This window comes from Acipenser ruthenus, chromosome 13 (assembly GCF_902713425.1).
Source record: "Acipenser ruthenus chromosome 13, fAciRut3.2 maternal haplotype, whole genome shotgun sequence".
NCBI lineage: Eukaryota > Metazoa > Chordata > Actinopteri > Acipenseriformes > Acipenseridae > Acipenser > Acipenser ruthenus.
The window spans coordinates 34,880,431-34,895,256 of record NC_081201.1 but is presented as its reverse complement, the minus strand read 5'-3'; the positions used below and the strand labels follow the sequence as shown (position 1 = coordinate 34,895,256).

The following is a 14,826-nucleotide window of genomic DNA, read 5'->3' as shown; positions in this document are numbered from 1 at the left end:
TTAGCCATTCAAAAGCTATTCTTCTTTTCAGACTTTTATTATAGTCACACATTTTTCTGCTAATACTCTGGCATACAACTTTTATCACCCTAATATACTTATAGATTGCACAAATAAATGGTTGAAATTTATTTAAGCAAGTATTCGGTACATTAAACTAAATGGAATATGGGAAAAATGAAGCCATCTTCTCTTTTAAGCTTGCCTCCTACAACAGATTAGCATTGTGATTAGGACTAATAGCAACTGAATTTCACCCTATGTGCTGCATGAAAATGGTTTAGCAGAAAGTGACACTATTAGTACTGGCTGGGGGTTGTGTAATATTGCAGCAAATGTTAGAAAAGTGTCTAGCAGGGTACTGTGTTCGTGCAAGCTGTAGAACTTTAAGAAATCCTGATGTGGTAAATGAAATGCAGTGCCAGTATGTCTGTTAATAACAACAGATAAGAGAATTTAAAATGCATCGCTCCTCACAGCACTAAATTAGAAACAGACTGTTTTAACTGAAGAAGGGCTGACAGGTGGGTATATTTCAGGTACTTCTTTCATAAAATTAAAAAGGACTGCAAAATTGGCAGTAAAGGAAGACTAACTGATGTTGGGACCAGGCCATGGAGCAGGGAATTGATTTAAATATCCTCTGGCAAGCTTTTCAGGTTGTAGTAATGAGGCACATTTTTCTTTTAATGACACTAACAAAACCAATATCTACTCCTGAAACACTTATTTGCATCAGTTTGTCATTTAATAGCCTGACAGCTGGAACCAATCAGGTATCAGAGCTTGCCGGGATGGTAACAGCTTAACCTTAAAAGATGTAATTACAAAGACCAATATGCAGCTTTATTGCAAATTGTCAAAAAAGTTGAAAGGCACCACATTGTCATTTTCATTTAGCATAAAAATATGTTTGCTTACATGTTAGCCACATGCTTCAGTTATAAAAGCTATAGTGACACATCTGTTATGGAAATTCAGCCAAATGTGGATCCTTGTTAATGCAACTAATAATATCAGCAAATTACATTGCTTGCATATTAGTAACACAAGAACCAACTGTTTAATGTTCAATCCAGTGCTATGTTTTTAGCTCATTGTCCAAGGCAAGGCAGATTGCTACTCTCAAAAACAGTGAGTGTTTATTCTATTAGTTCTGATACACTTCATGAATGTTGACTAGGCTGCAAAACAGAGAATAAAAACACTGCATTGAAAAGGGGTGTTTGTTAATGCATGTGTTATAATTGAGCACCTATCATTATATTCGGAATTGCCCTTGGAATGCATCCTGCTTTTTTTCTCTAGTGGCCCTGGCACGGTTTGTCTAGCCTAGTCTCGACACATCTACTCAGCATGTGGCAAGCTCAGGGAGTGAGCAAACAAGTGATTTCACAATGTATCAGGATTCATTGGAGGCTTACATTTATGGGAGCTTTAAGTGGACCAAATACAACTAGAAAGATCTGGTTGGATTTCATATAGCTATCCTATAGCATGCTTACACAGTAAGTTTCTCTTTAAAGAAAGGGAATGTACAGAGAGAAACATTCAAGATAAACATTTCAGAAAACAAACAGATGATCAATAAGGTGAATTTCATCTTTGAATTTCCACCGTCTCTCCCCAGGAGTTAATAAATCGATATTGGGCAGGAGGGCAAGCACCACCAGCTTTGCAGAAATGCTATTAAAACAGCACAGTGACTCAATGCGCAACAATACGAAGTCAAATTTAAACAAGCAAAGCCCATACTCTGTAGAGACAGATAAAATAAAATTAAAAAATAAAACAAAATTAAATTAAACAAAACAAAACAAGAACTGCATTCTGTGGGATGTCAGAACTAAAACAAACTAAATGTCTAACCTTGGTAGTTTCCATATAATTTCTTGAAGCACAGGCTTCTGTTTAGATTCTACTGGTAAAAAATATTTATTTTCACATATTAATAATATTTTATTAATAAATAAATTCACTATAATACAAAATCAAGATCATAAAGAAGGATGCATAACAATATTTGGAAACAACGTTTCTGCATTAGTTTTTTTAAAAACCTGTAGAATTTTAATTTCAAGACATCCCCCACCCCCGGGCCATGTGTGATATCCAAAGACAAGATGCCGATGTGCAATAGATACACCTTGGCACAGTCTGTTTTGGATACTTGCTTTTATCATTTAAAACATCAAAATTGGTAAAAATTGGGCTTACCCTTTGGAAGCTTCTGGTGTAGTGAAACTCGCATTGCATCATATCAAAAAAGATGGGGATTGTAGCCTTCCGGAGCTCAATTTCAGGAACAAGAGTCATTTCTAACATGGGACCCACCATTTCTGGGATTAACTTTATTTTGTGCTGACCTTATAGTGACAGAAAAAAAAACTGAAATAAATTTAAACTAAAAAAACAGCAATATTTTTCACAATTGTACAATATTATATTACATAAAAAATGATCAGATAAACCTAAAACTGCCTTTTTTTTGTCGGCAGTAATTCTAAATTGATAAATTAGACTGCTTCCCCATTCTCAACAGTTTATCAGCTACAGCTAAAATGTATGACTATAACTACAAATAATTAAATATTAGGAAAGGTTATGCTAAGGCATTTTAAAGGAATTTGTGTTTCAAAATTACATTTAGTACCTCAGAGCCATTCATATAAACAAGTTTTAAATCATCAATAAAAGAGTATTTTTTTTTCTATTTCAAAAGCTGTGAAAGTTAGTCAATTGCACACGGCCAAGAAGTCAAGAAGTCTTAATCAAAGTGACCCAACTATTTAAGGTAGGGTCTACATCAATGTCTTTGTTATTTGTGGTCAACAATCTGGCAAAAGAACAACATGACACACATTGTGAAATATACTCAGCAAGACAAATGTCAGCAAAAACTGCATGTGTCACAATTCTATATATAAACTCAGTACTGTATATTTTATTAGTATTATTTACCTGTAATGCAAATTTTTGACCAAATTAATGTTTAAGGTAAAACATGCTGCTACTTGAATATATATTACCACTGTCTGGATAAAAACTCTTATATGTTCCGCAGGTTCACATTTACGTTGTAAATTCATGGCTTGAATGCTTAAATACAGTACCATATTTAATAGCTGTTACTTTGTACCTAATAAATTTCTAATAGTGTCAACGATCAGCTGGGAGGACACTACCTAGCTATCTACTATATTATGCATTGCTTCTAAACTGACAGGTAATCCTGTATTATGGCTTCAAGTATCAAAGTCAACCTTAGAGATAAAAACCGTTGGTGACACCAAGTTATCTATCAGGTGCAACATCAGTGTCATAAATGTCTATGAATGTCCATAGCAACGTTTCATTTCTACAACAGTGTAACACCTTGAATAGGGTAACAGTAAGCCTACACCATGTCAATCATTTGTGGACAAATGAAGCCATCAGTGCCAGTACTTGGTAAGTCTCACTTTTTTTTCATCATGCTTGAATAACTGTGATTGCAATCAGTTACTTCTCTGAGGGGTTTCTATGCTGTATCATGAAACTACCCACTGTTTAATCCACTTACTTGCAACACTGTGATGATTTAATTACTGCACTTGCCCTGATGGCTTCAATTGCTATTCATTTATCAACATGTTTTTGTTTTCAAAATAAAAAAAAGGTACAGAACATAATTTTGTGGGCCATGGGTCTGAATTTGTAGTATACAAACTATTCTGCTTACCAAGATTATACCACATGTCCCTGATTTCAAATCCAATGGTCCTCCTCATGTCCTGATATCTAAAAATAAAAATAATAAAAACTGTATTGTAACTTTCACTATACTTTGTGAGAATAAGACAATCTTGTCAATAAATGCAGCCTTGGAATGTTTGATATAATGTAAGTATTCTGAGCTTGGCATTGTGATAACTGCCTAATAATGCAACAGCATTATACAGTTTTTATATATATATATATATATATATATATATATAAAAATTGCCTTTAAGCTTTATATACCAAATTATGTTATGCAAAAAAATCGTTAAATTAGCAACATTATACAAAGTGGTGTTTGCATTGACAACACAGCAAACTAAAACGATAAACTTCTGCTTTATTTATAAAAAAAATAAATAAATACAAACTTTCACGCATAATAAATAGAGTAACACAGATAGAATGGTTTATAAAAGTTTTTTCCAGTACACTAACAGCAAAAGAACATTCAAAGAGGATGTAAAATGTCTAACAGATATAAAAGCAACATCATAGATGAAGAGAAAAAAATAGCAAATATATTAAATGATTACTTTTCACAAGTTTTTACAAAGGAGGATAAGGACAACATGCCCCACATGTTGACCTGTTCCTATCCAGTTTTAAATAACTTTAGCATAACAAAGGCAGAAGTGTTAAAGGGACTAGGAGCTCTTAAAATAAACAAATCCCCTGGGCCGGTTGAGATCCTCCCAGTAGTACTAAAAGAAATGAAAAGTTATTTACAAACCGCTAACCAAGATCATGCAACAGTCTCTTGAGACAGGGGTTGTACCGACAGACTGGAGAATTGCAAACATAATACCAACCAGGTAACTACAGACCAGTAAGCCTGACTTTTATTATATGTAAACTTATGAAAACTATAAGGTCCAAAATGGAAATTGCCTATATGGTAACAGTGTCCTGGGAGACAGTCAGCATGACTCACTGTGTGACCATGAGCAAGTCACTTAACCTCCTTGTGCTCCGTCTTTCGGGTGAGATGTAGTTGTAAGTGACTTTGCAGCTGATGCATAGTTCACACACCCTAGTCTCTGTAAGTCGCCTTGGATAAAGGCTTCTGCTAAATAAACAAATAATAATTGCAAAGCATATGACATGGTTTATTTCGATTTCCAGAAAGCTTTTGACAAAGTCCTGCATAAAAGATTAATTTGCAAACTGAACGCAGAAAGGATTCAAGGAAATGCATGCACATGGATTAGGGAGTGGTTAACATGTAGAAAACAGAAAGTACTGATTAGAGGAGAAACCTCAAAATGGAATGAGGTAACCAGTGGAGTACCACAGGGATCAGTATTAGGTCCTCTGCTCTTCCTAATCTACATTAATGACTTAGATTCTGGTATAAGCAAACTTGTTAAATTTGCAGACGACACAAAAATAGGAGGAGTGGCAAACACCGTTGCAGCAGCAAAGGTCATTTAAAATTATCTAGACAGCATTCAGAACTGGGCAGACACACAGCAAATGACATTTAATATAGAAAAGTGTAAGGTACTACATGCAGGCAATACAAATGTGCATTATAAATACCACATGGGAGACACTCAAATTGAAGAAGGAATCTATGAAAAAGATCTAGGAGTTTATGTTGACTCAGAAATGTCTTCATCTAGACAATGTGGGGAAGCTATAAAAAAAAAAGGCAAAGCTAATTTGGAAGGGGGATGTTTCTAAACTAAAGGCTGTCTCCCACTGGCACTTCTGGCTTTTAGAGACCAAGGTTGTTTGAAATCTGAATTTACTGAATTTTAGAATCTAGGGAAAAAACATTGCCTTCACTTAACCAATTGATGAAAGAGAAAGTAATCTATAACTGTTACTCTGGAAGAAAAACTAAGAAGAAAAACTAAGATAACATTACATCTGTCAGCTATGAAGACACATGTTCAACTGTCAAAAGTCTGGAAACCTTAGCTAAACTGACAGACACAGCTTTATATTCCTACTGTATAACAGCCTAAAACAATATTTTAAATTGTATGGAGGTGGAAAATGAATAAGAACTGCAAAAATAGACAGCTTGCTCAAAACAGGTCTCATACCTAGCATGCCTAAGCATAAAGGTCCCCAATGCAGTTGGCCTCTAAGCCATCTCTGCAGGGTCATAATTACTCAGTTGTAATGACTCTGCACCTGTAGCCTGTATTTGAGTGGTGCTTTTATTATTTTCCTGTACTATGCCATTACTTTGTAATGGTACATCTATGGCCAAAACAGTTCAGGCTATGATTAACAAATAATACAAATAAAAATACATAACTAATGAAAATGTATAATAATAATAATAATAATAATAATAATAATAATAATAATAATAATAATACATTCTAAATAGTAATCCTTTTTAACCAAAATGATACAGAGGCAATGCCACTGTTGTTTTTAATAAAATACAAATAAGCAATGCTGTAAACAGGGCTTTGGGCCAAAAATGACACAGAACTTTTCTTTTGTAACTGTTGTGTACAGTACATGCTTCAGATAGTTTTACTTCTTTGGGTCCCCTATGGCGTTTTTCACTGCCAGATTGTACTGTCTTTGTACAAAGTTGTCTCCCATTGTGGCACAATACAAATAATACAAATACTGACATGTCTCTGGTGACACACACACCCCAATTTATTTTCAACATCCAACACATAAGAATGTGAATGATTTGTGGTTGCAGCCTTAGCTGAATTAGAAACCAGCACACTGCCGTGGAAGGAATGCACAAATCCACTATAAAGCCTCCCCTTTGAACACTGTTTTCTTCTGACAAGTTTGACTCACTGTGGACTTCAAAATATTACTCAGACTGTTCAAAACCCTCATTCCAAAGATAAGGAATGTAATCCCTTTTAAGGGAGAGACAGTACAGCTTGGTGGGGCCGGCTCAACAAAGAGAAGCTTAGGGGATATGCAGCTATGGCATTGACACTGGTGTACACGCTATACATGACCTATAGGAATTAAGTAATAAAGGGAAAGTGTAAAATGGGATTAGTTTGAGCACACACAGCCAAAGGAACCGGAGGAAATGCATTTTCTCTTGTATTAATAGCAGCAGGGACAGCCCTGCTGTTCTAATGGACAGTAACACTAACTTCCTTCCTGTTTTTATTATTATTATTATTATTATTATTATTATTATTATTATTATTATTATTATTATTATTATTTAAATTATATGTTCCAAATAGATAAAATAACCCCGCAGGTGGCTCAAACTTAAGGAACTTTGAAATCTGTTTTGAGCTAAGTCCCCAAAAATGAACTTGGTCAGACAGCTGCAAACTCTGAATGCAGTAGGTCTCCCATGTTGCAATCACTTAAGGCACCTTAAAAACAAGTCAATGGGGCTCCCGAGTGGCGCATCCAGTAAAGGCGCTCCTCGCAGGATGTGCCCTATAGCCTGGAGATCGCTGGTTCGAATCCAGGCTATGTCATAGGGCGCCTGTGGCTCTGCAGCGGAGCCGCCAGATCTGTGTTGTCCTCCGGCACTATAGGTCTGGTAGCATTGCTGTGGATCTGCAGTGCGAAAAATGACGGCTTGGAAGGAGCACGTTTCGGAGGACGCGTGTTTCAGCCTCCGTTTCCTGAGTCGGCAGGGGGGTTGCGAGCGGTGAGCCGGGATACAGATAATAATTGGGCATGCTAAATTGGGGTGAAAACCGGGGTAAAAATAATTGGCGACGACTAAATTTAAAAAAAAAAAAACAGAAAAAAAAAAAAAAAAAAAAAAAAAAAGGTCAATGACTTTGACCTACGTTTATAAACAGTGTGTGTTGGAGTGCCTTTTTTTACCAAATGTTCTGGCCAAGATACAGCCCTTAATGTCTCAAGATACAACTAAATCAGTCACTGAATCACACAATGCATAAAATCGCAGTATAAAATCGTACTTACTTTTGAAATATTTTGGCCCGTTTGTCGCTGGAGAAGTTCTCTAGCTGCAGAGATTCCTGTGTGAGAAAAGCAACCGCCAGGTGGAAATAGTTGTTCCACAGCTTAAAAGAAGAAAAAAAGGAAAGGGGGTAAAAATGAGTTTATTTACTGTATTGTGTACATGAATTAGATACTAACAAACTCTTTTAGCACAATATCAACAAGCATTACTTTACCACAAATCCTACCAGAGGAGTGTATCATGTAGCTGTTATTTTGTAGTCTGCAGGTAATCAATGCAAACAGCCTTTTAACAACCATCTTTATGACTTAAAAATCTGGTGTATTGGACAGCTGTTTAATGACAGAGGCAGAACATCAAATCATCTGTCAGCATTGGCCCTTAAACTATGGCAATCACTCTTGACAAACAAAAGATTTTTCAACATTGCTTGCATTCATTTTCACTTTCTGTCAACTGGGTCTATTTTAATGATCTTTACAATGGCAGATCTAAATACTACCACCCTATTATTTCTAAAGTTGATTTTTCACATTTTTATTGTACATAGTAATGTTAATAGGTGGGACAATAATTCAGCCATGGGGTTGGGATTAAGGTTAGAATTAGGATCTGACACAGTTTAGATCATTAAAATAGATCTGTTTTAAGAACTGTGCATTTCTTGGTTAAAAACAAAAGTTTTATGGAAAAAAAAAACATTTATGGTTTGATTTGCTCTACTTACTTGGAGCTCAAAGTTGGTTTGATCAAGGAACTTCTTGTTCAGCACTGCTGCATACTGATTAATCGCTCTCAGGAATACTCTGCAAGACAGGAAATTTCTTACTTAACTTGTGTGCTTTATTATCAAATAAAGATTAATTGCTTTATGTAAATTCAGCAAATGACTTTATATTATATTACAAAGTTTTGTTAATCTCCACTTAAATGGAGAAGGACAACCAAATCCACCACTTAATCTGAACCTGCAAATACCAAAGACTACAGAAAGCTGCTTATTCTGGTTGGAAAGGCAGGCTCAGTTCAGTCCAATCCAAATGTATTGTTACTGTAGAGAGTTCAACCATTTGCCATTAGCATGTCACAAAACAGGTTGTGGTGCGTGTTTCATTACCCATCAAAAAATGTAATATATGCTAAAGAATGAAAACATCGTTTTTGCGGTGGCAAGCATTAAACATATTTTATTAAGCTTGAAACAATGTGTAATTGCTGAAAACCCTTCACGATACATCTTCCTAATTGACCTCCATGCTTTCATGCAAGACTTGCGAAGTATTGCTCATCTACATAGGGAATTCAAATAAGACACAGATAATAAACTTAATTGCTTCTCCGAATCTTAGACAGCAGGAAGCAACAGACATTAACAAAATAATGTTGATGATTGAATTCTACTTATTCAAATTAGGAACTAAAGGGGGTTGTGATCACTCCAGAAATACTTTCCCCTGGTAATGACTGACCTTTGCACCTGGCCCACAAAATGATGCAAGTATTTTCAGAGAATCACGGCACCGTTATATTGCATTCCACTTTAACATGCTGTGTATATATATATATATTATATATATATATATATATATATATATATATATATATATATATATATATATATATATATATATATATATATATATGCAATACATTTAAAACAACCCATCAAATTGCTAATACTGTAATATTGTGGCTGTGTGGTCCAGTGGTTAAAGAAAAGGGCTTGTAACCAGGAGGTCCCGGGTTCAAATCCCACCTCAGCCACCGACTCATTGTGTGACCCTGAGCAAGTCACTTAACCTCCTTGTGCTCCATCTTTTGGGTGAGATGTAATTGCAAGTGACTCTGCAGCTGATGCATAGTTCACACACCCCAGTCTCTGTAAGTTGCCTTGGATAAAGGCGTCTGCTAAATAAACAAATAATAATAATATTGGCTGATCATATTGGGCAGGGGAGGTATTGTTGTAACCAACCAAATATACTGGACAAACGCAGATGCACAGGAGCTACTGACTGCTCAGTAATTAATCTACGATTTCATTATGTGGCATAATGCATTTTTATTATTTAATTTGTTATTAGGTTTTCTGTTCTTACTTTAGGAGTTCATATTTCATTATTTATTTAAGCCTACTGTTGTAGCGTGTTCACTTCAATAAATGTGCTTGGATAAGGGAATACAACGTAACTAACTTGGTGCAATCACAAATTGCATCAAAAATTAACCAATGCATCTGTGTGATCAAGCCCAGTTCAATCAAAACATGTGTACAGCATTGAAGGAAAAAACTATTTCCTCATGAACCCAGACGATCAGAGGCAGGTTGAAATGAGGACTAGGCAAAGCGCAGTAACAGATATGCAATTACTAATTCAAAAGAGCTTCTTTTCTCTTGGCAAATTTCCAAAAAATTTTCTGGTATAGTTATCCTCTTGGACTGAAATGTAATCATCATAAATCATCTCACTGCTGAACTTTCACTTAACATTAGCGAACGCCAAAGCATTAAAGAAATCTCAAATTCATCAACTGTCACCTTGTATTCCTTCAACCAGCTCGCAGACACAGCAATAATGATAGATCACCGATGGCACGGCTTTAGATTTCTGTGGCAACAGGTGACTTTTAGAAAGAAAAATGACCTTCCAAAGCACAACATGGAAAAACACAGGTCTGAGTTACCTTCCCACTTTTTGCACTGTACGTAAGGCTTTGCTGAGGGGAAGAGGGAGGGTAAGAGAAATTATTGTACTGGAGACCCTTTGGCATCAATTACACAGCTGACTGCAGAACATTAAAGGCCATTGCACACCAGGTCTGTTTCTTCATTTGAATTTGACATTAGCCGAATATGAATTTAACACACATGTCTACTACACTAATTGTCATATGAGTGAGATATGTACATTCTGGAATCAAAATCATTACGATTTGATCTGATTTTACATGCATTAAAAAATGACAGCAATACTACATTGGCATTAACCCTTAAAGAACTACTGATACCCAAGTGGAAGTAGTGCAATACTGTCCTTTTAACAATACTTTGTCAGGAATCAGGGGGAGAGGCGGGTTGATTCTCTTACTTGGTTTACTGAAATCTATATACAATGTAGCCTTTTGCTATTCTGTTTGATTAAAAAATGAAGTTAAAGCAGACATACTTGCCAATGACTAAATTGTTAATGGGGCAAAAAAGATTGAAGGCATTTGGCAGCTAATTGGTGTTAATAGGTTTAATGTAATCACTTTAAAAGTGAAGGAGTGGACTCTCTGTGTTGAATGGTATGTTTAGGAACACTAGTTTCGAATTGGCTAGCAGTTGCATGTCTTGCTACATCAGCGAGTCATGTCCCCTAAGTCTTTTTTCAGCAGACAAAAACATCAAACAAATATGCGGCCTGACATTCAGGGTTAAGGTAAGATTTTAAACGTACCAAAATTATATACATACTCTCCAACACTGTGTTTTCAATGATATCACTGACTACTGCACATGAGCAGTGGGGCCAAATTACTGATGCAAGAATGTATACATAGAATATCCAACCAATGTTCATTCCACTGTTCCAAGTTCTGAGTGCATACCATTAAGAAGAAAAAAATGCATAGCATTCCAAGCATTGGCACCAAAATGACTTTGTAAAATACAGACAGAGGCAATTTCCTTTCTAAACATTTTACCACCTCTACAGCCACACTAGCGACATGTTCGACCTGAAAGAAGTTCAGGTTAACCAATCTATTTCTCAGTTAAATTTCCCATGGCAGGTAATTACAAGGTGACTGATGTTTTACTAAGACCTCAGAAAAGAATGATTTCCCATCAATATTTTATTTTCTTACAACATGTTAATATTTGGTTCCCCAGATAACTATCAGTGTGGTACGGTTTTGAATTGTTCAAAACCTGAGTACTGGTAGAGCATGTTTTGACAGCATGACCTCTGTTGTATGACTGATGGTTTTTTTTTTTTGTTTGTTTGTTTTATTATTAAAATGAACCCTGTCAGCTATGTGTATATTCCAAATCAAGTAAAATGGAGAACAAAAACAACGTTTATCATATTCTTACAAACAACTTCGGCAATAAAAAAAAAATTATAATAATAAAAAAAAACAGAAACAGTTCAACCGCATAGATGTGTGTTGGTCATTTAAACTGGGTCCTAGATTCCTTCATCCCCTAATTCTGCACTTTGTAACCAACACTTCTGTATTTAGAAAAAAATGTAGTTTAAATAAATACATTGAAAAAATCACAAGGGTTTTGACCAGTTTATTGAACCACAAAATTAAAAAGCAATTCTCTCACATACCAGCGTAAGTTGCAGGAAGAAGCATTGAGTGGATTATTTTTTTTTTCTTAATTTTTTTTTGTGTATAGAATGCTAATATGATTCAACTGGAATCTGTCTGAGATTGATAAAAAATGACAGTGTCAAACATGAGAAAGAGATGTAATCAGGAGCGGGGCAGCTGGAATCAATGACAAGATAATGTTTGGTCTGCTGAGGAATTCAAAGGCATCACTGACATGATCAGGGCCTCTTCGAGGGCTAAAATACATTGTCACAAAAAGTAATTGTGATGAAGTTTGTCTCACTGGGAAGGAAAAAAAAGTTTAATTCAGGCAGTGATGCTATTGTATTCCTTTTGGCCTGTACTGCCAAGCTGTAGAAAAAAAGAAGTGGATTGCTTAGTATATAAATGTAAGCTGTCTTTCTATGTCAAGAAACCATGGCTGGGAGGTCTTGTATTTCTGCCAGCTTCTAGTTATTTATTGACATTTATTGGATGCTTGTTTCCTCTGAGGCTCTGACCCTTTTCTGGGGTGTTAAAGGAGTAACTCCAACGGGAGAAATACCCCAGCCAAAGAAACAAGTGCCCCTGACCATCTGTAATACAAGGAGGCTGTGTGGTCCAGTGGTTAAAGAAAAGGACTTGTAACCAGGAGGTCCCCGGTTCAGACCCTGGCTCAGCCACTGACTCATTGTGTGTCACTTAACTTCCTTGTGCTCTGTCTTTCGGGTGAGACATTGTTGTAAGTGACTCTAGAGTGTGCATAGTTCACACACCCTAGTCTCTGTAAATTGCCTTGGATAAAGGCGTCTGCTAAATAAACAAATACAAATAATAATAATCACCAGTGTGTGGTTAGAAATGGTAATAGTTTATGTATATTATCTTGAAGGAAGAAAACATATGTAAAATGAAAGATGATGTCCGTGAATCTTGAAGGGAATGTTTAGAGATGAATGTTAGTAAGGGAATGCAATGATAGCACATGGTTAGAAAGTCACACTAGTCTTGCATCCAATCCTCCTGGGTTTCAGAAGGTATAGTTTATTTCAACTGACTTCTCAAACTCCTGTCCTGCTGATCAGACATGTTTAGAGTAGTTCTAAAAGGATGAGTGTTATCAGTTTGATTCCATGCTTTATTAATATGCAATTATTTCATGGTGGCAGGGACTTGAGTTTAATTAGCACCTCCAAGGCCTTGGGAGATGCACAGAGTGACTGAAAGCCAAGGGTGGTCCAGTGCTCAGGTTGCAATCTCTCTGGATGACCACTCGGGGACCAATCAAAACATTATTCTTTTCATTATTCCTAATGCAAATGATAAACATCTCCTACCATTTGTAATAAGGGTGTCCAGTGCCTAAAACGATACCATTTACTTTTTCTGCCCTTTCTATTGAGAAGCTGCAACAGAAAAATACATCTTTGTCCTGATAACGCCCAGGAAATGAGAGGTTCATATCGCATCACACTCATCAAAATGCCTTCAAAAGGAGCAAATATTCCACAACAAACAACTCACCCTAGGACAGTGTAAGCTAATTACTGTATAATGCCAAAGTGAGCTGAAAGGCCGCACTCTGCTCTGAATGTGGAAGGTGCCGCTGTGCTAAAAAGACTACCTGCAGACTGCACTGGACTGGCAGAATGACCTGGAATTCAGCAGGTCCCAGCTAAACTCCAACACCACCTCCACCAGGCTGAAGAAAACTGCCCAAAGGCAGAAACAAAGTTAAAAGCAGCAAGCACGCATTGAGTTCTTTTTTCACTTTAAGTGACTTCTGGGAGACACAGTGGTCCTTTAGTTCCTGGTTCTAGTTGAACCGTAAGAAAGATGCTCCAACCTGTCAGTCAGACATCGGTTATGCCATATTTAAATTGTGACCTTCATGAGATCAGTAAGGTATTTTCGTGGTACTTCCAAAAGGTTTTTTTAAATTATTTTTGCCATTATGCTTGTGCCCTTGTGGGACACGTTTAAACATTCATTGAATAAGTTAACTGCAGTTCCACACTACTGCACTGATGAATCCAGAAAAAAAAATCAAAACCAAGTGACCTTTACTTTAGACTAATTCTGCATCATACGTAACTGCTGCTTTATCTAAAAGGTTCTGTGAAGGCTGTTCTACAACTGCAAACAAAAACAGTTCCAAAAATATATCCTCATTTTCCCTGTAGTAAGGTCCTTGAGGAAAAGGACTAAATCTGGTGTTTTGAAGTAACTTTCTTTTTAACACAAGTTATTTTCCAAAACATACTGCACAGTAACTACAGTATTTCCTCTGCAAGAGTACAAGTCTCAAAAATATTCTCATGTTCTCCCACAAAACAGAGCGAATCCCAGAATCTTCCTAATCTTCATATAGACTAGGTACTGTAAGCACAAACAGCAAGCCTGGGTTATTGGAAAACAGGCACTATTTATTTTATTACGACATTCAGAATAGGTCTCTAAGTATGTGCTTAAAACTAAAATGAAAGCAAGCAGATATGTTAGCTCAGCAATTTGTAATATGGCACGGGAATAGACAAATAGATTAGTGCTACAGTCAGATTTTTAATAATGTTGCATCTTTCATATTGAAGGATTTCAATTCATTTGAAATAAGACGTCAGGAAATAGATACCACTAATATGCATGCATTTTCAGGTGTTAAGGAAGCAACTGTCCATGTCAAGTGTATACAGGTATACCCTTTTTAAGGAAGAGGGTGCCCATACCCAGACTATATCAGTTTTAATAGAAACAATACAATATTAACACTCGGATTATCCTTATGAGTTTTATACAAGAATATCATTTCCAGGCCTGTGTATATTATTAATAGATCTGATCTCATGATCAATGGGTTTAGA

The 14,826-nt window shown here is 36.1% G+C and overlaps 1 protein-coding gene across 4 annotated transcripts in view; it reads right to left on the bottom strand.

The window, feature by feature from the left end:
* Window positions 1–14,826, bottom strand: part of LOC117418396 (dedicator of cytokinesis protein 1) — a 198,132-nt gene that overhangs the window by 38,034 nt on the left and 145,272 nt on the right. For all 4 annotated transcript variants that reach the window (XM_058985202.1, XM_058985203.1, XM_058985204.1 and 1 more), the window contains exons 30-33: window positions 8,388–8,466; window positions 7,660–7,760; window positions 3,722–3,780; window positions 2,218–2,366 (exon numbers count right to left, since the gene is read on the bottom strand). In XM_058985202.1, coding sequence (XP_058841185.1) covers window positions 2,218–2,366; window positions 3,722–3,780; window positions 7,660–7,760; window positions 8,388–8,466 — 388 coding nt within the window. The remainder of the gene's footprint in view (window positions 1–2,217; window positions 2,367–3,721; window positions 3,781–7,659; window positions 7,761–8,387; window positions 8,467–14,826) is intronic.